This window comes from Heloderma suspectum, chromosome 1 (assembly GCF_057233095.1).
Source record: "Heloderma suspectum isolate Gila_16-S chromosome 1, 16-S_ref, whole genome shotgun sequence".
Classification (NCBI taxonomy): domain Eukaryota; kingdom Metazoa; phylum Chordata; class Lepidosauria; order Squamata; family Helodermatidae; genus Heloderma; species Heloderma suspectum.
In genome coordinates, this window is record NC_139458.1 from 353948123 (window position 1) to 353972342 (window position 24220).

At 42.3% G+C, this 24220-nt stretch overlaps 1 protein-coding gene across 1 annotated transcript in view; it reads left to right on the forward strand.

The window, feature by feature from the left end:
- Nucleotides 1–22621, forward strand: part of FNDC1 (fibronectin type III domain containing 1) — a 137465-nt gene extending 114844 nt beyond the window's left edge. The window contains exons 16-20 of the mRNA XM_084831947.1: nucleotides 5628–5707; nucleotides 12283–12312; nucleotides 16613–16774; nucleotides 19486–19608; nucleotides 21614–22621. Coding sequence (XP_084688073.1) covers nucleotides 5628–5707; nucleotides 12283–12312; nucleotides 16613–16774; nucleotides 19486–19608; nucleotides 21614–21729 — 511 coding nt within the window. The 3' untranslated portion in view covers nucleotides 21730–22621. The remainder of the gene's footprint in view (nucleotides 1–5627; nucleotides 5708–12282; nucleotides 12313–16612; nucleotides 16775–19485; nucleotides 19609–21613) is intronic.
- Nucleotides 22622–24220: the final 1599 nt, after the last annotated feature.

Consider the following 24220-nt stretch of genomic DNA (forward strand, 5'->3'; position numbering starts at 1 on the left):
AAGGCCATTTTCTGAGGAAATACTTGCAAAATGGTTTCTTTGGCATGCAACTATGGTAGGCCTTTCATGTGCTTGTTATAGTAGGCTTTAGCATCACTTCATTTGTGTTTCAGATCATCTGTGATTTTTAGCTATGGGGGAGAATTTAATTTCATTTGCATTTTAATAAGAATGTAATGAATTTGCACTTCCTGAATCAAAATGCAAACTGGAACACAGTTATCCTTTGGTATTCACACGACTTAGAATTTTGCATTGCAGCTCTCCAAACAAAAAAATGTGTACTAAAATTCGTGTATTAGGGGGAAGCAAGTACAAGAATGCATATGTTAGTGGGAGAAGACGTACAAGAGAGCATTATATTAAGGAAAACTTGGACAAAAATTAGTATACTAGGCAACATTCTATGAAAAAAATATGTATATTAGGGAAAATGCACATGAAAATACATACAATTTTTTTTGTACAGACTTTTTTTTTTTTAATGTTGCACACTGTTGCAGAAACAGGATGGAATGAACTTAAGATGCGGGGGGAGAGAAACTGAGAGAAACTGGAATTGACAGATTTGTCCATCCTTAATTGATTTTCCTTTTGCAACTTCAGAGTTCAGTAAGTGAAAGGTATTAGCTACAGGTTACATCAGTTGTTGCGCCGAACTGCTAGTTATGACTACAGTGGCAGTATTTCTCCACTCCAAGATAGTTTGCTATATATTTTATTTCTTGCTGTTTTCTTATATTGCTTGTGTAATTTTGACAGCAGATTCAGCTTTATTGGAACTATTTGTATGATGAAGTTGCTGTGTGGTGGAATTCTGAATCTCTTGCAAATTGGGCAAATTCTTTATTGGTTCAGCATTCAAAATATTAGTCCAGTATTCCAAGTCTGTAAAGTGATTCATGACTTTGTCTGTTATGCTTCCTTCTGTAATATATGGATACTAGACTTACCTAGTTCCCAGAAATCTGAATAATAATCCAGCAGGATGAGGTAGTATGGTCTGCAAAAAGGTCAATCCTGATCTTTTTCCAGTGTCTGTTAAGAATGCTTTGTGTCTTCAGTGACTGCTTCAGGTAACTCAATTAGGATTCTGCACACATACACGGATCCTTTTAAGGGCTCAGATTACATTAGTAATATTTGGCCATCTTTAGCTTTATTCAAACATCCTTCTATGTCAAAACAATTTCAGTGTATTTATGATAGCATTGCTTTTCTCATGACTGTTGGCATGAGAATTCCGTTTTCTTTAAACATGATGCCATCTTGGAATTTGAGTTCATCATGGAACCCTGGAGCGCCGCCTTGGGTGCCCCGTCATCCTGTCAAAATGATACCTGTGGATTTGTAGTTCATTGTCCAGTAATGTACCTTCATAGATTTGTTGAAGTCCTTGTGGAGAGATGGATATGTGGTTGGCTTGACTGATGTTTTCTAATTCCTCTTGTAGTTGTTTTGGTTCAAGTCAATTGAGTATTTCAGTGTGTGTGTGTGTGTGTGTGTGTGTGTGTGACTCTTTCTCTCTCTCTCTCTCCCTCCCTCCTATAGCAAAGATGCCCTGGATAGTAAATCTGTTATATGTATCTCCATTTTTTTCTTTTTTTTTATATTGTGCATTGAAGGGATAACATTGTAGCCTAGGTGGCATGTGCTCATGGCATTTTGGAGCTGAAAGCAATGGCTTTTTAATAAGGATTTCCAGTTTGTGATCACTGTCAACTTGGGCTGTTTTTTTATATCTTCTATACTAGTCAGATTTTCCAAAGGCTAATATAATTGATAGACATTCTGTGTCAATTTGTGCCAGGTGGGCTGGGTGTATACCGCTCCTGTCCACACAATGGGCAGTACCAATTCATCTGGCCCTTAGAAACTCACGTACACCTGAGGAAGAAATTTGATGAAGTCATTTATAAATTGGAGTAACATACATTTGGTGGTGGATGGTGTGGGCATTTGCTCTACAGTGCTTAGTTTTGCAGGATCTCTTTGCAAGCCTAAAGAGATCAGGAGATGTCAAACATAGGGCACTGCTAGAAGATATAGCCTCATCTTATTTTTGTGAGTTTCAGATTGACTGTTCTGGCCTTTTCTCTAAGAGGTTATGGTCATACTTTGTTATACTTCATAGGAACGTAGGAAGCTGCCTTATACTGAGCCAGACCACTGGCCCATCTAGCCCAGTACTGTTGACACTGACTGGCAGCAGCTCTCCAGGGTTTCAGGCACGAGTTTCCCCAACCTTACCTGGAGATGCCAGGGACTGAACCTGTGATCTTCTGCATACAAAGCAGGTGCTCTACCATTGAGCTACAGCCCCTCCCCGTGATGGTGTCTGCACATTAATATACAAAAATGTAATCTGCTATGACATAGATTCCTGTGAGAGCTGCCAGTACAGCCTATTAGCTGCTGGTTTTATTCCTCAGCCATCTGTAATGGCCTTCTGGGGTCCAAAACCAAATTAGATTGCTGCTTTCTTCATCCAATAAGACTCACCAATATCTGTCTCTTTCGTCCAGCAGAGACGCTATTTTTGTTTTAGTGAGATCAACAAAGATGTGGTGATGAGTTTGTAGCACGTTTTAAAACACGCCTTGGTTAAATTGCTTAGGTCTGCGCAAATATAACTTCCCAGGGTATTTTTTTTTAACAGCTTAGCCATTTTGAAGGTTCTGTCATGTTGTCAGTGAAGCCATCCTTCTTCATTTGCACCATTGCCTGGCTGGTTTGTTCAGTCTAGGAGAAATCGAAGTCCTTCATGGACATCACTTGTAATCTTTGAGAATTTGTGGCTTTGGTAGGCAACCTTGGCTGTGAGCAAAGTTTCTGTTGGCTTCTACATCAGTAGTGTGGGTAGTTTTGTGATGTGTTTGAAATTGCTAGTTTCATGTGCTTACTACTATGTACAGGCTTTTTCCTGGAATTTACAGCCTGAACTTCTAGCTAGTACCCTTTTCCTTGGTATTTAGTTTGCATTTTGCCTTAGTGGTGCGAGCATAGTGCCAGTGCAGGGTCTCACTTTGAGACTGGTGGTAACATTTCTGCCCCATCTTACCGAACATCGATAAACTCTTTGTAATCCAGCCTCCCTGCTCCTAGTGTCCTCCAGATGTGTTGTACTGCAACTCCCATCATTCCCAGCTAGCATGGGAGCTGCAGTCCAACACATATGGAGGGCACCAGGTTGGGGAAGGTTGTTACAATCCATTACCTTTATAGATGCACCACTGTCTACTTGGAATTCAGTTTGAGATTGGAATTCACTTTGGAATTCACTTGGAATTCACTTTGAGATTGGTGGTAACATTTCTGTCCCATCTTACTGAACATCGATAAACTCTTTGTAATCCAGCCTCCCTGCTCCTAGTGTCCTCCAGATGTGTTGTACTGCAACTCCCATCATTCCCAGCTAGCATGGGAGCTGCAGTCCAACACATATGGAGGGCACCAGGTTGGGGAAGGTTGTTACAATCCATTACCTTTATAGATGCACCACTAGTCTACTTGGAATTCAGTTTCTTGCTTGAACCAAATTTCTTTCTATGACGTACCAATGCAAGTATAATAATTTCTCCTCCCAAAGAGTTTGGATATGATGCATGATGCTGGACATTTGCCAAGATCATGTTGTTTCCCACGGTATCTACAGCTTTCAGTGCAAATCTTGCAATGTAATGACAGTTCTCATACAGTGGCATTTGTAGATGATCTTCAACCTTCAGAGATAAGATTCTGAAGGCTGGATCATTTGCATTTATGTTAAGCTTCTTCACTAGCTTTGCATAGCATTATGGCTCCTTATTGAATTACTACACCTGGTATCTCATTTAAACTAGTTCTCCTGGCCTGTGCATGTACTGTTCAGCACACAGCAGCAATCTGTACCATGGGCAAGCAATGCACTACCAAGCTAACAATGCACATGGAATAGTCAAGGACCCAGTTTAAACAAGACACCAGACATGTGCAACCACACACTGGTAGATTCTCCCTGTTTGCCCAGGGTCTCTTTGAAATCAGGCCTGGGTAGGGATGGGGGAGAAATTAATCCAGTTTGCATTTAATGTGAACGTACTTAATTTTGCACCTCTGAATCAATATACGAACAAAACTCAGTTATCCTCTGAAATCCACACTTCTAAATTTTGTAATGGAATTTTCTGATTAAAAAATGCATTCAAAAATGTATGTATTGGGGAAGTGCACACAAAAATGCACCCCCCCAAATCTTTGAATATAATGTTAAAAATGAATTATATTAGGAAAACTATGTGCAAGAAATGTGTATGTGAGGCAAAATAGGTACAAAAATGCACATATTGGGAGAAATTTGCACAAAAATGCATGTGAATTTTCATGCAAGCCTTTTTTTATGTAGTTCTCAGGGACGTATGGACTGTGTAAAAAATCCGCTCTGTCTGTGTTTCATGGATTGTCAGGAGCCTTTTGTTCCATTGTCTGCTCACAGACGGATGTGAATTCTTTTTTTTTTTTTTGGTCATGCAGAAAAATGCACAAATAATTATGTAAGGTTTCATAACAATTTACATAATTTAACTTAGTATGTAACATTTAGTGTATTGTCCCCTATTCCATTCCACTTTTCCTCAACAGAAACTTGTGTATTTTCCTATGAATAAATATGCATAAATTTTAGGAAAGTAAAAAAAAATAAAAATCCAAAAGTCCACAGACACCGCGTATGGCCTGAGGGGGTTTTTCCACAGAGGATTCCACAGGTCAGATTCTTAGACATCTGAGCTCATTTTAGTCTGTCTTGAATTTCTCCAGCATCCTCAGAGCTCAGGATGAACTGAAATTAAGACTGGAAAAATTAGAAACTGAGAGAAACCAAAAATAGCAAATTCATCTATCCCTTGATCTGAGTCTGAAGCCACAAAGGGTGCCTGCCTTTGATATTGCTTGTGAAGAATTTGTAGACAACCCTTTTTATTCAGCTGTCCTTCCTTTTGCCCTCAATTCCCAACTCTGTGTGGAGGCACTGGCCTATTTTTCTGAAAGGGAGGGCTAATTGACATGTATGCTTCCATGTCACAGAATATGGTTTGGTTGACTACTTGATGTATTACAACTGACCATGTGAACAGACTTCTCTGAAAAAATACTACGTTTGAGACAATGTCCAGTGATACAGACTTTTTGCCTGTTGAGTTTTACTTGTGGTGGCCATTGGATTGCATCCTCATCTTCACTTGATGATGTTGCAGTCACTGAGTGATGAACTCACTCAGACTCTACTGGCTCCTGCATTGCTTCAAAATCAAGGGGTTGGATCCAAATTTAGTCATACTTGGAGTAGACTGATTGAAAACAATTAGAGTTTACATTAGTCATGACTAAGTTAAGTCCTATTGATTTCATTGGGTCTATTCTAAGTATGACTAAATCTGGATCTGACCCACGTGAAACACTGGGTGAAATCATAATCCATGTTGACCCAAAATCCAAGAAGTATTTCTTGCATTCAGCGAAACTAACTCACAGCAACTATTGTCTGTTTGAAATTTTCCTAACTTGATTTTCACAGGCTATAACTATGGATTCAGTGTAATTTTGATGAATGCCTGTTCTCTCTCTCTCTTTCTTTCTCTCTGCTTTAGGTATTACTTTAGAGTCCAAGCGAGGAATCCCCATGGTTATGGACCTATAAGCTCATCAATCTCCTATATCACAGAATCTGGTATGGTGGTTTAAAGTAGTATTTTAAACTTGAAATTGGATCTCTGTTAATAGGAGTCTGAATTGTATCAACGCCAAAGAATGAAATAACAACTGTAGTGAATTTTCTACCGCAAAGGCTTTGGAAACAACTGCCACACACCTTTTTCCCATGCTGTGGAACTGGCAACATACAGTCCCAAAGTTTCCCCCTCACTTTTAAAAGCTTCCACTCATTTCAGAAAGTCCCAGACTTTGGCTTTGACAGAAACAGGACTTGGTAGTCTTTTAATTATTTTTCTAAAGTTGTTTAGATTTATTATCTCACCTTCACCTGAAGCTACAGGGCAGATTGCCACAGTTTACAAATCTAAAATTATACTCTGAAACATACTTTATAAAATAATATGATTTATAACTCCTGGAATCGAGCTAATGAGAAAGAGAGTGTGAGAGTCAGCCTAATTTTTAGAGGAAAGGAAGAAAGGTAGGATGGGGGGGAACCTGAATTTTGATAGGGGGGGAATGGTTAAGGAGCAAGTCAATACAAGTCCCAATATAAGGGGATGGGAAAAGAGAACTGAATGACAAAGAATTAGAGCAAAACAAGACAATGGGTTGTGGGGCATACTGCAGGCAAGATTTCATTTCAGGGTCAAGTTGAGACATAAGTGAATCTAGCAGCAAAGTTGTAGGACACGTGGTTGGGATTTGTGCCAAAGAAGCAAAGTGAGAGAGTCGGCCTGTGTGGGGAATGTGGGTCAGTTTGTACATTTGGTAGCCAGAGTGAGACCACCTCTGAGAGCATGTGGAGCCACTGCTAGTCTCACAACCAAGAAGTGCTCACACTGAAATAGCATTTATATGAATTGCCACCTCCCTGTGGGGGACTGTACCTACATTTGCCTCGATTTGTGCAATTGTGGTCCTTCCCCACGCCTGCGCAGTCGTGCAGATCACAGCAGCCATTTGTGCCGTTCGCATGGGAAGTTTCCGGTTCATACCAACGGCGCCTCTGTCTGGGCATCTCCCAGTTGTAGGCCAAGCAGCAGTCTTGAGTACTCCTGGAGATAATTGTTTGAGGGCTGCTGTCTGTCTGAACCAGTTTTTATCTTATGGGCTACAACAGGGGTGCAGAACCTCTGGTCTGGGGTCCCAATCTGACCCTCTGAGGTGCCCCAGATGACCATGCCCCACCCCCTTTCCCCTGCTCACTTATTGTTTGGAGATTCCTGGCTTTTGTGCAGTTTTTTCCTATTCTAAAAAATTGAAATGCTCCTCCTAAGGCTTAGATACTGGCAGTTAGAGCTTTAAGCTAAACAAGACTGGCTTGGTGTGTGTGTGGGGATATTTTGGCCCTGCCCCTTTTGACTTTGGTCCCACCCCCTTTTGCCTTCAGCCCTGCCCACCACTGGAAAGCTCCCCCTCCCCCATGAAAGCTTCTCCAAAATGGAATTCAGCCCTTGGGCTGAGAGCGGTTCAACAGCCCTGGGCTAGAAAATATGGACAAAGGCCAGGACAGAGCAAGCCTGGGTGGATATGGTCTTGTTGGACAGGTGATAAAGAAGAGAGCAGAGATACAGTAAGATAATTTGGTGGCATGGAGGAACAGGGCAGAAAGGAAGCGATTAGAATCATGCAAAAGGACATGACTATTCATAGGTTACAATGGTAAAACGCCTTTAGGCAGCCTGCTGACAAACCTTTTAAGCACACGTGTTTGGAAAGGTAAATGGTGCTTTCAGTAGGTGATGGAAGCAATGGTTTGTGCAATCAAGGGGTGAAGCCAGCTTCCCCCAACCTGGTGCCCTTCAGATGCTTTGGACTGAACTCTCAGAAACCCCAGCCACCATGGCCATTGGTCAGGGATGATGGCAGTTGTAGTCCAAAATATCTGGAGGGCATGAGTTTGAGGAAGGCTGGGCAAAACACTAGCTGGGCAAAACACTGACCTAGTTGACAAGATGTCAGGGCTCCTCTCATCACTAGCCAAGCAGGAGTGAGTGGGTAATTCAGCTCTTTCTGTTTCTGATTCAGGGAGCCAACTGGTCATGAATGTTTCTGAAAAGCTCTTTAAGCAGGCCAAGTGTCTTGAGAGCTGCCTGGTGTGTGTTTGGCCTTTGCTACCTTGATAATGGAAGAAGAAACGATTAAATGAAAGAATGAAAAAGAGGAAGTTGAATGTGCTTTTGCTAGATTGGCGAGACACTTAAAATTAGTTGTTGTTTTTAACTTTGAGCAGCTGAGCAGTTGGAAGTAATTGTGTTTGGGAGAAAGACGGGAACCAATTTTCAATTTCAATTTGTTTTTCTTTCTCAGCTGAAGCTTGTTCCCATCTCATAATGCTTATACTGCTCTTAGAGGTTAAAGGCTTTTAAATGATTTTTAAGCATGGCTTGCTAAAGACTTTCTCCCCTCCCTCCCTGAATGTTATTTTTGCATCGTTGGTTGGTCATAGGTCAATTGGTACAATAAAATAACTCCATACAATGGAGTTGACCCCTTAACTAACTCAGCATAATCACTGGCTTTTACTGCCATAGGCTTGAGTCCTACAATCATTGTTTTTTAATCCCTTTTCCACCCTTAATCTGATGCTAGAGTTGCTGCCTTGGAATTAATACACATGTTTATACAGATCCTACCTGTGAAAGAAAAAATTTCAGAATCAAGTAAACCTCTCTCTGTAGCAGTTTTAGATTAGGGCTGCAGCATTTAGTCCAAACTCACACCAAGCAGGTCTCAAGACAGTTGGCCAGCTTAAAGAGGGCCACCTGGTTCCCTCCAGGTGTTTTGGACTACAACCCCCATAATCCCTATCATCCATGTTAGCTGGGGCTTATAGGACTTGTAGTCCAAAACATCTGGAAGGCATCAGGTTGCCTACCCCTGGATTAAGAGTTTATACATGGCTACTCAGAAGAAAGCCCTATTGTGTTCAGTGGGACTTACTCCCAGGTAAGTGGTTTGCAGCCTTAATTGGTTAGTTTAATTGATTTTAAAAAATCCTTTTAATTTAATAAAAAGATGTCCTGATTAACTGGGCAGTGTGTTTGTATATGTGCATGTAAAATTTTTAATACAGATATTATACAAATTGAACATGGCAAGCACCATCTACCCCTTGCCCCTTACGTAGGAGGAAGCACCTCTTACCAGATGATGCCCATTACAGCACATCTAAAACCAAAATATTCTTCTTGCTTCAGAACTATTGTGTTTGCCCATGTGCACATTTATGTAAATTTAATTGACCAATTAATTGATCAATGGACTAGAATTCATACAATTAACAGGCAAAGATTTCTTTTATGGGGTGCCAGTCCTAATTTAGAGTTTTGTTAATAAGGAATATGCTTCTTTTTAAAAGTAATGTATATTGTCGGGATGGACAAAATCTTCCTACTGAATCCTATAAATAGCTTTCTCTTGTTGTAATGTGTACTCATCCACAAAAGTAGAGTTTTCTGAACTGTTACTTTGGTTCCTGGCTAATATACAGTGCAATCTACATGGTCATCACCTTCTTCCATTTCAAATTGTTCACCAGATTGTGACTGTGCCAGGAGTCTGACTGTTTTTCTTCACTTTTGCCCCATTCAAGCTGCTGTACAGCTTGCTATTGCAAAAGATGCCAGGCTATTTCTCATCATTGCTCCCTGTCCACATTGCTGACTGGGTTCCTACGATGCTTGGTTCTGGGCTGTTGCTCATCATCATTCCCTTTTCAAGTGGTTGGTTTGCTTGCTATTTCATTTGGTGCCAAACTACTGCCCAACAGATCCGTGTTTTGTGTACCTTCCCCATTCTGTTCATTTAGCTTACTCGTGGAATGTCAGCACTTCTTTTATTTTTTTAATAGACCCACAATAAACATTCCAAAACCTATCTCTATATGTGGGATACTTATCACAACTACGAATATATCACAACTCCCAGAAATGAAAATCACAGTTATAGAAGTTAGTATAATTTGTTGTTGTTGTTGTTCAGTCGTTCAGTCGTGTCTGACTCTTCGTGACCCCATGGACCATAGCACGCCAGGCCTTCCTGTCCTGCGCTCTCTCCTGGAGTGTGCTCAAGTTCATATTCATTGCATCGGTGATGCTATCTAGCCATCCCATCCTCTGCCGTCCCCTTCTCCTTTTGCTTTCAGTCTTTCCCAGCATCAGGATCTTTTCCAGAGAGTTTTCTCTTCGCATTAGGTGGCCAAAATATTTGAGCTTCAGCTTCGGTATCTGTCCTTCCAATGACCACTCAGGGTTGATTTCCTTTAGGATTGACTGATTTGACCTCCTTGCAGTCCAGGGGACTTGTAAGAGTCTTCTCCAGCACCACAGTTTGAAAGCATCAATTCTTCGGCGCTCAGCCTTCCTTATAGTCCAGCTCTCACAGCCATACATTACTACTGGGAAAACCATAGCTTTGATTAGATGGACCATTGTCGGCAAGGTGATGTCTCTGCTTCTTACTATGCTGTCTAGGTTTGCCATAGCTTTCCTCCCAAGGAGCAAGCGTCTTATAATTTCATGGCTACAGTCCCCATCTGCGGTGATCTTGGAGCCCAAGAAAGTAAAATCTGTCACTGCTTCCATTTCTTCCCCTTCTATATGCCAGGAAGTGATGGGGCCAGATGCCATGATCTTAGTTTTTTTAATGTTGAGTTTCAAACCAGCTTTTGCATTCTCCTCTTTCACCCTCAACAAGAGGCTCTTTAGATCCTCTTCGCTTTCTGCCATTAGGGTGGTATCATCTGCATATCTGAGGTTGTTGATAATTCTCCCGGCAATCTTAATTCCAACCTGTGATTCATCCAACCCGGCGTTTCTCATGATGTACTCTGCATATAAGTTAAATAAGCAGGGTGACAATATGCAGCCTTGTCGTATTCCTTTCCCAATTTTGAACCACTCGGTTGTTCCATGTCTGGTTCTTACTGTTGCTTCTTGACCCTCGTACAGGTTTCTCAGGAGACAGGTAAGGTGGTCTGGTATTCCCATCACTTTAAGAATTTGCCACAGTTTGTTGTGATCCACACAATCAAAGGCTTTAGCGTAGTCAATGAAGCAGAAATAGACGTTTTTCTGGAATTCTCTTGCTTTCTCCATGATCCAGCGAAAGTTGGCGATTTGATCTCTAGTTCCTCTGCCTCTTCGAAACCCCGCTTGTACTTCCGGTAGTTCTCGGTTCGCATACTGCTGAAGCCTAGCTTGTAGGATTTTGAGCATCACCTTGCTGGCATGTGAAATGAGCGCAATGGTGCGGTAGTTTGAACACTCTTTGGCGTTGCCCTTCTTTGGAATTGGAATGTAAACTGACCTTTTCCAGTCTTGCGGCCATTGTTGAGTGTGCCAAATTTGTTGGCATATTGAATGCAGCACTTTAACAGCATCATCTTTTAGGATTTTAAATAGCTCAGCTGGAAGACTGTCATCTCCGCTAGCTGTGTTGTTAGTAATGCTTCCTAAGGCCCACTTGACTTCACTCTCTTGGATGTCCGGCTCAAGTTCAGTGACCGCACTCTCATGGCTATCAGGGACATTCAGATCTTTCCTGTATAGTTCTTCTGTGTATTCTTTCCACCTCTTCTTAATCTCATCTGCTTCTGTTAGGTCCCTGCCTTCTTTGTCCTTTATCATGCCCGTCTTTGCACAAAATGTTCCCTTGAGATCTCCAATTTTCTTGAAGAGATCTCTAGTCTTTCCCATTCTGTTGTTTTCCTTGATTTCTTTGCATTGTTCATTTAAGAAGGCCTTCTTGTCTCTCCTTGCTATTCTCTGGAACTCTGCATTCAGTTGGATATATCTTCCCCTTTCTCCCTTGTTTTTCGCTTCCCTTCTTTCCTCAGCTACTTGTAAACCCTCATCAGACAGCCACTTGGCTTTCTTGCATTTCTTTTTCTTTGGGATGGATTTCGTTGCTGCCTCCTGAACAATGTTACGGACCTCCGTCCATAGTTCCTCAGGCACTCTGTCTATCAGGTCTAATCCCTTAAATCTATTCCTCACCTCCACTGTATATTCAGAAGGTATATGATTTAGGTCATACCTGAATGGTTTAGTGGTTTTCCCTATGTTCTTCAATTTCAGCCAAAATTTAGCAAGAAGCATCTCATGATGTGAGCCACAATCAGCTCGAGGTCTTGTTTTTACTGACTGTATAGAGCTTCTCCATCTTTGGCTGCAAAGGACATAATCAATCTGATTTCGATATTGACCATCTGGTGATGTCCATGTGTAGAGTCGTCTCTTATGCTGTTGGAAAATAGTGTTGGCTATGATCAGCGTGTTCTCTTGGCAAAACTCTATTAGCTTTTGTCCTGCTTCATTTTGTACACCAAGGCCATGCCTGCCTGTTATCCCTATGTTAGTATAATATAGAGGGTATCGAAAAAGAAAGCAACATTGTATACCCAAATTTTAAAACACATGTGGATTGACTCTTGTGAGTGTATTTTGCTTTGAAAATAAACAGAAATCAGAACATATTTATTGGGCTCACCAACATTTTTGATGTGTAGCATCTAGTTCATTTTGGCTTTAGGGGATATAAAACTTCCTAGTACCACTCAAGCATTTTCTTGTTCTCTCCTTACAGATAATCCTCTACTCATTGTCAGACCACCTGGTAAGACTCACTGCTCTTTTCAGCTATTGTTTTGTCGTGCATATTCCAAAGATTAGAGTTGTGACTTCATGCAACTGACAGAGAAACTGAAAATAATTGATTGAAAGGAGTGTGTGGAAAACTGCCCGCTTGCCCTATACGTATACATGTCCTTTACAGCTTCTGGAGCTGACCAGTGCTGGAGACAGGATCCTGCGTTTTAAAGTTTTAGATAGCGGCTTTGGTGTGAACCTTGTCTTTAGTATATTATGAAAGTTAGATTTAATCTTTATGGAGCTTTAATCAAACAATGAAAGAACATAGCATTAATGTATCAACAATTGGCGGCTGTAAGCCCCCCCCCCCCCCCGAACAGTTTTCTCTTGACATTTTTCATAAGTTGCCATTCATAGAGGTGGAACAGAGAACAGGACCTGGGAATATTATAACCATTATAACATGAAATGTACTGTACTGTAGTTTTGTGCCAGTTTTTAGTAGACGTTCTGAGTGCTTGATTCATGATCTCAAAATGTGTGCACAACACTTTGAGCTAATGTTTAATGTCTGTCTGTCTATCTTGGCCCTAGTTTACCCTTTTGATGAATGGGCTGTTAATTGGTGAAGAGGAAGCAGAGGAATATAACAAGAAGGAGGGGGCGTTCCAAATAACTCCCCAAGTGGCTTTTCCCATGTCAACTTTTGAATGCATGTTCCCTGCATTTAAAACTCGACAGGGGAAGAGCTGTATGGATGTGTGTGTATGGGGGTGGGGGTGGTTTTGAAGGAAAATGGCAGGTAGAGAAAGGGGTTAGGTGCTCTTCCCCTGCTGCTTCTCGATTTCCAATCACTCCCACTGGAAGCAGCTTCTCATCTATATGGGTCATTGGACTACTGTTACATGCTTGGTATCCTTTATTTATTGCCCAAATTAAAATATCCCAGGTGCCTGGCAATTAAAACAACTCAAAGTTATAATGTCTTGTTTGGGCCTCAGTTTGTGTAGAACAGCTGTGAGGCCCAACAGGCCTAGCTCCAGTGCCTTGCCTGGACTGAATGCATGCCTAAAACAGGGGTGGGCAACAACCCTGCCCCCCCTTGCCATGTGGCAGTGGCAAAAATATTGGTGGTGTGACATGGCAAACCACAATTTTGGGCACCATGGATCAGAAGACGTACTTTAGTGTGCATTCAGTGTTCATCACATCTGGTAGCCCACAATCCACCCTTCTGGGGGCGGGGGGTTGGACTCAAAGGCCTTGTAGGCCCCTTCCAACCCTACTGTTCTATGATTCTATGATTCTAAAAGGGTTGTGACAATCAGCTAATGTTCACTTTGAAATTAATTGTCCTGATTCAAAGACCCATGTGTGCCAAGGTTTAAATGAGCTAAATTTACCCCTTTTCAGCCTCCACTGCGGGTTGCTGCAGCATTTCGGTGGCAAACCATCATTTTTTTTGCTTCCTCAGCAACATTGCATCTTGGTGGCATGGCAATAGATGCAGCACGAGTCTGGCCCCTGGGGGATCCAGGCAGTGGGAACTGGCCCCTATGTTGTCCACCCCTGGATTAGAATATGGACTTGAGGGTTCTGCTGTGTGCTGGGGTGTCACGACAGACATGCAGGGGTTCCTCAGCAGCTGAGCCAATGTTGACAATATTCCCTAAAGGCTGCCAATTTGAAACCCCTTACTCTAAAGTATACATTTATTGAAATACCTTTATTTAAAACAGCCTAGTACTGAAGCACTCACCTGATAGCCACAGGTGTCAAAGAACTGCATGCAAGTGAGTAAGCAGGTTGGTGGAGAAGAGATGGAGTGCTCACAGCATAGAAACCAAGCAGGCTGCCAGGGGAGGGAAGCCTCCTCCTCTAAACTCCGCAGTGAGCTGCTGGAGGAGGGCCAGAACTCTTCATCGCTCCTCTGCCAGCTTCCAGCAGGCTACTGGGCTGATGTACAGGCTAATGGGCTCATTTACAAGGCTGATTTACAATATTTATACCCCATATTTTCTTCCATATAATTCAAGGCAGCTTGGTATCTGCACCATATAGCTACTTGATATCTAATACATTTTAACAGAACACTATTATATTATGTCTTAAAATTATGATTTCAAATGATAATTTACCCCAGGGTTTTATGTTTGCTGTTAAAAAGAAAACATTGGAAGTGTGCCAAATAACCCTCCCAAGCAGGTTTGAGTATATATCACCCAAACCACATAGCCTACTTCCCAGCAGCAACTGTGGTCAAGTATGGTCAATTTCATTGAGATTCGTTCATGAGGATCCACTGCGCTAATAGTACAGGAACACTGAACACTCTGATTCCGATTCATTGTGTGCTTTACTTTCCACGAACATTTCATTGTTTTGTTTGCACGGAGAATACTGTGGCTGAAATGCTGGAAATCATGGAGAAACTTTGCATATAAAAGAAGTCCCATTAAGTGTCAAGTCAGCTTTACTGGCGCCTGTTTCAGTAGAGTTCAGTGGGACCATTCCTGTGTGTTATTCATGAATTTATGTGTGGTTACAGGAGTATGGCTTGCTTCTTTTAGGGTCAAAAGAATCTATTAGAGGACAGACAAAAGGTTGCTTTGTCTCTTCTTTTTAAAGAAAATGTTCCCATGCTGTGGAACAGTTGCCAATCGCATAAGAGAGACAGAGCCCGCAGGGAAAGCAGTAAAACAACAACTTTCATGCTGCAACCTTCCCTTCCCTTGTTTATGGGTAGAGCTACAATGTTGTTTTATAAACAAGGGAGAATTATTGTTTCATTGTTTCATCTGTTTTGAACCTGTAGATAAGAATGCTCTTTTATGCCTTCATATAGTCCGATCTGGAGCCTAGTAAGCTCAAATGCTTAGATTTTAAGGGTGCAATCCTATGCAAGCTTAGACAGACAAAAGGCCCACAACTCCCAGCATACCCCAGACAGCTTAGCTGGCCTTAGGATTGTGCCTTAAAGCATTTAGTGCTTATTGCCTGATTACCAGTGCAATCCAATAATGTCTACTCAGAAGTAAGGCCCATTGAGTTCAGTGGGGCCTACTCCCAGGTAAGTATGTATAGGACTGCAGCTTAGTTGATTTGCTGCACTGGTTGAGGAACAGGACTCTCCCACCCACATGGACTGCTCTATTCATTTAAGCTGAGGAGGCAGATCCATGTGTACATTCTTTTGTGGCTGGGGGCAGGGATAGGAGCAGAGGTCCTCTCCTCTTCTCTCTCCACCCACCGTCATGCTTCCTTTCCACCTTGCCCATCCCACTTCCAAGGTCACAAGAGTGACCTTGGAAGAGCACTGCCACAGAGCTTTCCAGGGCAGCTGGGAGGGGTGGGGACAGGGTGGGGGAAATTCCCACTCAGATTCCTCCCCACCGTCATTGCTCTATCTATGGCCTTGGGCTGGGAGTGGGGAATCCCCCAAATCTTATGGCCCCTGGGACATCCTCCCAGGGACCATAGGATTGCTGTGAAACTCAATGACTTGAAGCTATGTTACAGTATTTTTTTTCTTCGTTCATGAAAGATCTGGATGAAGAATACTAGGTTTACTCCTGTAATGGCCCCAGGCCTGTAGCCAAGTCACCTGTAGGGGCCTAGAGATCCATAATGCTCTCTTTAGGTTCATTATAAGTGCAATTCTCTTGCTAGTGGGCCTCTTGGCTGGTAAGATGTGTCAGAGGTTGATAGCGTGGCCTCAGCACATTCCATGCTAATGAGCTCAGAATCTTATCAGGGCCAGGGAAGCGCCTGAGAAGTGAGGTTATGTTTACAGGTGTCTGTGCTGGGAAAATTCTGATTGTTTTCCTTCTGAACAAGCACTGTTAGGCTATGCTGGGAAAGCTGCAGATGAATGCTAATTAATGCTTGCTGCTGTCATGCTGCCTCACTGCTGACATGTATGGTATATGACCCATTTTACCCCTTGGCTCTGGGTTCAGAGAAGCTGTCTGATCCAACCACTGGGTACGCCTGTGTGCTGTAAGTACTCAATAAAGTCTCCTTGTAAGCAGACTTGGATCTGGCTTATCACTATCTCGGCACTTCCAAACCTTAGCAGCCCACGGCCAGGGCATACAACTCCATCTGTGACTTACACTGTGATCCTGAACACATTTAATTGGAAGTCAGCTCCATTTAATAAAATCAACAGATTTCCAAAAAATGTGCTTGGGAATGGATTCAGATGTTGGTTAAGAAGACTTTTTATGAGTTCTTATAATAGAGCTTCAGTTGAGATAAGATGCTTGTTATAAACAGACTAGATGACTGAACTTCTGGGTGTGTTCTTTTTGATGCTGCTTTAGGTGGTGAACCAATCTGGATCCCATTTTCTTTTAAATATGATCCCACATACTCTGAATGCAGTGGCAAGCAATACGTGAAACGGACCTGGTACAGGAAATTTGTCGGTGTGGTTCTTTGTAATTCTCTGAGATACAAGATTTACCTCAGCGATGACCTAAGAGGTATGTATGTGGCTCATTTTACTGTGTTGTGATTTGATCAAGAACACCCTTAGGATCGATCCACTAAAGGCCAGTTAGACCCCTTTGCAGAAGCATCCTTGCGTCCAGGCTGTCAGCCACAAAAGGAAAAATGGCCTAAGGATTGTGTGGATTGGCCTTACTCCACTTCTTTCTAAGTCCATCCAAGGGATGCATGTTGGAAGCCCTGCTGTTATTCTACAGTGCTATTAAAATAAAGACATTTGGCGATAGAATTAGGGCCGAGGTGAAATTCCATACTTGGAGGTAGTATGAAAAGAAAGGCAGAGAGGGAGGTGAAAAGAAAACGTGTTATCTTTCATTCTGTATTAAGAGGTGCGTGGGTGTGTGTGTGTGTGGGGGGGTGTTACCAGGTGCAAGTGCTGGCTGCAGTGTTCTCTCTTTTTCTTGCAAAAATGTAGCTTGGCTGCTGCTGCAAGGAGCAGCAGTGGGCCAACTCTTGGTTGCTCAGTGGGCTGCATCACTTCACTTTGAATGATGCGATCTCCTGATGTTGAGGTCCTGTTGTTGTTGTTTTTTAAAAGATGGTCACTGCCTTGTTTCAGGTAAGCCCACCCCTGAAAGTCTGGAGGATTTCTTCCTCCTCAGAAATCAGAGAAAATACTGCCCCACCTTCACAGGCCACTGAATGGGGCTGCAGAACTGTGGTGGCATTTTCAGCTCAGCCCTAACTGGAATCTTATCATGAGTTTTTAAAGGAGAGCATCATTGCACATGGGAATTTGGATGGGGCAGTTTATTGTGGGTAAGGGTTAGCCTTAGACAACGGTACGCTGCCCTCTTCTGATGTATAGGTGATGAGAAATTGCTGTCTCATCACGATGATGCATGTTCTTAGTTACACATGGGCTAATTGCACCTAATGCAATGAGCAAGGAGTCTTTTGCTCTTTAAGCAGCTTCTAACACAGTGGCAGGATGAGCCGGTGTGGAAGATGAGAGATCTTCGACTGTGATTCTCAGCCAATAGCAGACATACAAATCTGTTTTACTGAGTTCAGGAATGGTGGCAGGGATCACTGGTTTGCTTTCACACTATGCCAGTAGATTCTTTTGCCATAATGCTCCTATTATTTCAGAAATATATAAAAATAATAAACAAGCCCACTTTTGAGATCAGCACCCATCATTTGTAGATTAGTATAATTTCTGTCTGAGCCTTTACTTGCCCTTTCATTAGACAGAAATCCCCACCATCATCTGTTGCTGAGGCAAGCTATTTCAACCAGAAAGACGAAATGCCTGCATGGTGACATAGAGACCTTTTCACTGGAGCCTCAAAGATTTTTGTCTCCTTTCATTTGGGGGTACAGATAGAATTTTTATGCATTTCTATATTTTCGCATAGTTGACCCCTAATTTGAAATCTTATTGCTGGCTGCTGGCCTCAGTAGGTTTTATCCCATCTTTACATTTGTGGATATTCAGGGTTGGGTACAATGAGTCTGTGTGGCACCAATTCAGAGGTTGTCCTGGAAGGATCTTCCCTGCTTCACGATGGCTGGCTGTAGGAGAATCTTGTTCCCATCCGCGAGCAGATGTTGGGCATTGGCCGTTTTGGTGGTGGTTCGTGTAGTGCAGAACTGCCACACACACAAGCCCAGGCACTAGATACAGAATGTCCTAGTGCTGCGGCAAAACGCCCTCCACCCTCCACATTCATCACCCCATTTGGAAGTGGGGAATTTCGAAATTACAAAAAATCTTTGTAAACTATCAAAATGACCCTTCCGAAATCTTTGTAAACCACCCAGAGAGCTTTGGCTATTGGGCGGTATAGAAATGTAATAAATATATAATCCCCCCGCCCCCACCGAGAAGATTCTTCTTCAGTTTTAGAAGTAGGGGCTTAGTAGGTAGTGGTGGCAGTGGCGGAAGATTTTTCCTTCCTTCCTTCCTTCCTTCCTTCCTTCCTTCCTTCCTTCCTTCCACTTCTTTAAAGAAAAATATTGCCTTGCCACTACTTCAGGCAGTGGCGTCAAAGCAGTATATTTTAAGAAAGAAAAGAAAAAGGCTGTGCTGTCCCTACATCTGGGATGAAGAACACGAGGCCCAGAGGCCAAATTGTGCCCTTCTGGGGTTCCAGTTGAGCCCTCTAGGGTCCCCCAGATGGCCCCACCCCATTTCACCCAACCACCAATCATTTGGTGGTTTCTTGGCTTTCGTGCAGTTTTCCCCCATTCTGAACAGTTGAAATGCCTCTCCGAAGGCTTAGTTACAGGCAGGAAGAGCTTGAAGCAACAAAACGTTGCCATTTGGGGGCCCCTTTGCCTCTGGCCCCATCCTGTTTTCCTCTGGCCCCGCCCGCCACTGGAATGTGGCCCCTGAGAAGTTCTCCAAAATGGAATTTGGTCCCTTGGCTACAAGAGGTTCAACACCCCTGCTCTGCATAGTAAGCCTGTCCTCCCAAAATGAGATTGGAATCCCTTCCCCCTGAAAAACGTACAAGGGAGTTTTGGTCCCTCTTTTATCTCGCAGATTTCAAGCTGAACATTCCCCTGGAAACTTCCAGCTCAACTTTAGAATTTTCCCATATGCACAGCACCCTTTTTCATGTAAGATATCCTGTCCATTAAGGACAGCTGTGGGTGGAAGCCTCTTCCTGCCCGTGAAACAATACCCTTGCTGTAATGGAGCAGCTTTAAGTTCTAATCAAACATGCAACTTTTACAGATACATTTTACAGCATCGGGGATAGCTGGGGAAGAGGTGAAGATCATTGCCAGTTTGTGGATTCACACTTGAATGGAAGAACAGGACCGCAGTCATACGTAGAAGCCCTGCCTCCTATTCCAGGTAAAAAACACACAAAAGCAACATGAATTGTATGGAGTACTGAAGTTGTACATTGCACACCTCTTGTGGATTGGACTGTATGTAGCTTATGTCCGTGTCCTCATATGAATGTTTCTCAACAAAATGGTGCCTTGTGATCACAAGCAAATAAAGTACCATGCAAATGCATTGAATTATTTCACTGCTGTATATAGTTAGCTCACCTTCAATGGATTTTTTTTTTAATGTAGGCTGTACGTGGTGGCATTTTTATAAGCTCTGGGTTTTTAGTGCAGAAAATGAAATAGTTAGTCACCAAAGTCATAGGATCATACTGTGCTTTGCTGTCTTAAGCAAGGGCGGTTAATTCACATGTGCATGACCAGCTGTAAGGAGCTGAAATATGAAACACAAGGAAATTCTGGAATTGGCACAGTGGTCAGCATTCCAGATAGGATGCCACATCTGTGGAAAAGAATGTTGAGAGTCTGCTAATGCTTTAAACAGTCAAATTCTTTCCGCAGATAGCCTTTTCCTCTATCAATTTTTTTTAAAGTATGCACTTATACCTATTTATTTCATTTTCATTTCTATTTTGATTGCTAATGCTGATATTTCAGCCTCCTTTCTGCTGCCCTCCCCTTCTGCCAGTGATGTAGTGGTGGTAGGGACACAGGGGAGTGCAGCTCTGGGATCTTTTTCAGTGCAGGAGCAGTGACATCATTTGCTGGAGCACAATGGTGGTAATGCATTTATCTGGCAAGAGACATTCCTGCATTATTTTAAAGGACACAAAGGCATCCATTCTGTGCATTAATGTTGGAATGTAACACAATTGTCCTTCAAGTTCTTATCAAAATGAGCCTCACCGACATGTGAAATGGCTGGGTGTGCACTACATGTTACTTTATTTATTAATTTATTAATTTATCAAATTCATATGCTACTCAACTGTCAGATGCCCCTGCGGCTGTTAACAATCATGAAACAAATAATACAAAGAAAAAATTAAAAACAGCAATACAGTAACAACCAAAAGAATAAATACAACAAAATATTATTGTTGTATTTATTCTTTCAATTGATTTAATCAATCAAAATATTAAAATATTACAACTTTTAAAATATTAAAGAGTCAGAGGTAAAGTTTATAATCAAAGCAACAGCTTAAAAATTAAATGCCTGCTGGAAGAGGAAGGTCTTAACCTGGCATTTCAACTTATACAGTGAGGACGCCTGGCGGATCTTCCTTGGAAGGGCATTCCACACATGGGGGCCCACTACAGAGAAGGCTGTTTCCATCATAGCCACCCATCGCACCATTGTGGGTGGCGGCACCTAGAGAAGAGCCTCCCAAGGTGTTCTTGGTGATCGGACAGAAACATATGGGAGAAGGCACTCCTTCAGGAAGCCTAAACCATTAAGTGCTCAATCCTATTCATGTTTAGACAGAAAACAGTCCTACAACTCCCAGCATGCCCTATGCTGGCTGGGGCATGCTGGGAGTTGTAGGACTTTTGTCTGTCTGAATATGCCCAGGATTACGCTGTTAGGGCTGTATACTGTTAGCTCACCTTTGAAGGATTTATTTTTTTTTATGTAAGCTGTACGTGGTGTTTTTATAAGCCTTGGGTTTGTAGTGTAGAAAATGAAATATTTCGTCACCAAAGTCATAGGATCATATTGTGCTTTGCTATCTAAGCAAGGGCAGTTAATCCAGATGTGCATGGCCAGCTCTAAGGAACTGAACTATGAACCACATGGAGACCATTTCCTGTACTTCACAGGATAGAAGGAACTTCATTTAAGGTGCTTCTTGGAACAAGGACACAGAAGGAACTACATTGTGGCCATGTGCAATAACACAACGGCAATTCAGTGAGGAGGCCATGGTAGTTGAGATGATTGTCCAGGCAGTAGGGTTAGACCTCGCTCCTTTTTCATTGTACTTCCAGTTCCTCTCTGATGATGAGATCATTCCTTTGCTACTGTAAAAATACCACCCTTGATATTTTGACTCCTGCAGGTTATTATCGCCAGTATCGACAAGAGCCTGTGTCATTTGGACGCATTGGATATATGACACCTTATTACTATGTGGGCTGGTATGAGTGTGGTGTACCCATTCCAGGGAAATGGTAACTGTGCTGCAGTGTTCCTGCAGTTCTTAAGCACAGTACATCCAGCAGTGCCTTTGGAATGACTGCTATTGGAGGACTTTGAGCAGATGGCTTGGCGAAGAAAGGAAAACAAGAACATGGAAAGGAAGAAGGAACTAGCGAAGACTCCCTAGATGTTGATGAAACTCATTACTGAATAGGGGTTTGTCAGCCTAAGTTTATGGTGCTGCTTGATTATCTTGCTTCAGAGCACATACAGAATTCGGTTTGGGTGTCCTGCCTTCTTCTCCTTGCCTTTAAAAGGCATGGAGGTGTAGCTGCAATGGGTGCTATCTGTGCTCAATGAAACCTAATATGTTTGGCTAGCCACAAAAAATTGAAATTGTGTTGTATCTTGCAAGGAACGACTTAAGCATGCTGTGCTTGCATTATGGAATGCTAACCACTTTCCACTGCTTTTAATGGAATTATCTTGCCTTCCACTGGCAGCGTCTTATGCTTCAGAATGTTGCTATGCAGTCATGCTGCATTACTAAACACCCATGAAAACCAATCAATGTTACTCAAGACTTCTCCTGTGGGTTTGCACATTGCTGGAAGAAATACCAGCTCACTATGTACATTCAATGTTTAAAAAACCACCACCAACAACAACCAGTACTGTATTCTTGCAGAAGTACTTCTTAGAACTTGAGGTTTTCTTGTTGATTTTGAAAATACGTCTATGGGATGATGTTTTATGTAAAAGGTGCTATTAATTAACAAGTCTTCTTAAAAAAATATTCTGTGAAAAATATACTATGCACAATACATTAACCATGTAAAGAACCAGGCTTATCTTCTTGTGAGTACTGTTGAACTGTAATGATGTTGATGTTTGTATAAAATAGAAGAATTCAGAATTGGGCTCCTAGCAAGTGATGTTTCCATGACAGTGAATTATTTGGTACATATACTAATGTAACTATCCCAACATAAATGGTAATCCAACAACATAACAATGTGTAAGTTAGACCCATATCCGATGCTCTTTAGAACCCCCAGACAGAATCTTGAGCTAGTTAAGCTGAAATACAGGAAGAGACTTTGGTCTCACCGAAACCAAACATGACTCCAGCTGCAGTACCACATTTACTTACATGAGAGAAGGTGGCATTCAACTTGAGGCCAAACTGGACATAATATTAAATGTGTCACCGCATTTTATGTACATGTTTTTAAAAAATGGAAATAGCCACCCTGGGGATGGTGGGTGGGGGTGGTGCAGGTGCCAGGTGGCAAGCAGAATCAGAACCATCGTAAGTAGAGGGGGTGGGGAGTTCAGCCCTTTCCCACCAGCCATGATCCTGATGAAATAAACTGCAGCTCCTTCCCCACAGCGTTGCTGGTAATTTCGAGGAAAGTTCCCATCGGCACCAATGACAGCTTTTTACCCAATGCAAGTAGGAGCGTCAGAGGGGCTATTTTTGTTGGGTGTGCGACGGGATAGAAGAAGGGTTTAATTCCCCCTCCCTGCCCACAGGGCCCAAACCTGCATCCCCACCCCCATTTTAAAAAGCACACATTAAATTCAATAACACATTTAATGTCACAACCCTAGCGTAGGATTGGACTGCACATTTGCTTAAATTCAAGAACTTGGTCTTAGCTGGGGTGAATATCAAGCTCTCAGTTGTTATTTGTTTAGGCAAAGATCCAAACAACTGTGAAGATTAATTCCATTAACCCAAGGGACTTGGGTCTTATTTCTCCTGAACTTTAGTTCCAAATTACTTTTGAAAAGGAAAGGAGTTTCAAAAGCAGTTCATCATATGGCATGAAGGTCAGTTGCTAAAAACAACAACACATCCCATCAAACACTGGCCCAGCTCAAGTCCCTTGTATGACTTCAAGCATCTCATATCCCTTTGGATCACAGAAGTTATTTAATATCACTGCACACGTACAATGCAGGACTTATTTTCAAGCCCTAGTGTCTCTTGTGAATATCCCAGTGCCTGTCATGAAACTTTGGTTAGTTTGATCTATCAGAATGCAGCATGGAAATCATATATTCTTTAGGTAGAGATACATACAATCTGGAACTCTGCACCTCTCCAACACACACATGAAGCTCCATCTGTGTAGGAGCATCCTCATTTTGTTTAATGTTGGTGAACGTGTGCACATCGCCCCGCATGCACAGAATATTTAAAATAATGAGGTGGCCTCTGCTTGTATGAAGTCCATGAACACATAAGAGTCCCTTGTGTGCATGGGAGCTGTTGGATCCATTATGCAGCTCGGTAGAGTGCATTCGGTTTTACGTCACACACCAAAGTGGTCTGTTTAAATGTTGATTTTTCTAGCTTACAATGCAGCTGTTCTTTGAGTTCAGGGGTGGGCAACCTCTGGAGGCCACACCCCTGCCTCCTATTTCACCACCAAAATTGCCACCACAATTTGGCAGTGCGCTGGTGGGAAGCAAGCAGCCGATTCCCTCCCTATTTATTGCTGGAAGGGCCTGGCTTAGA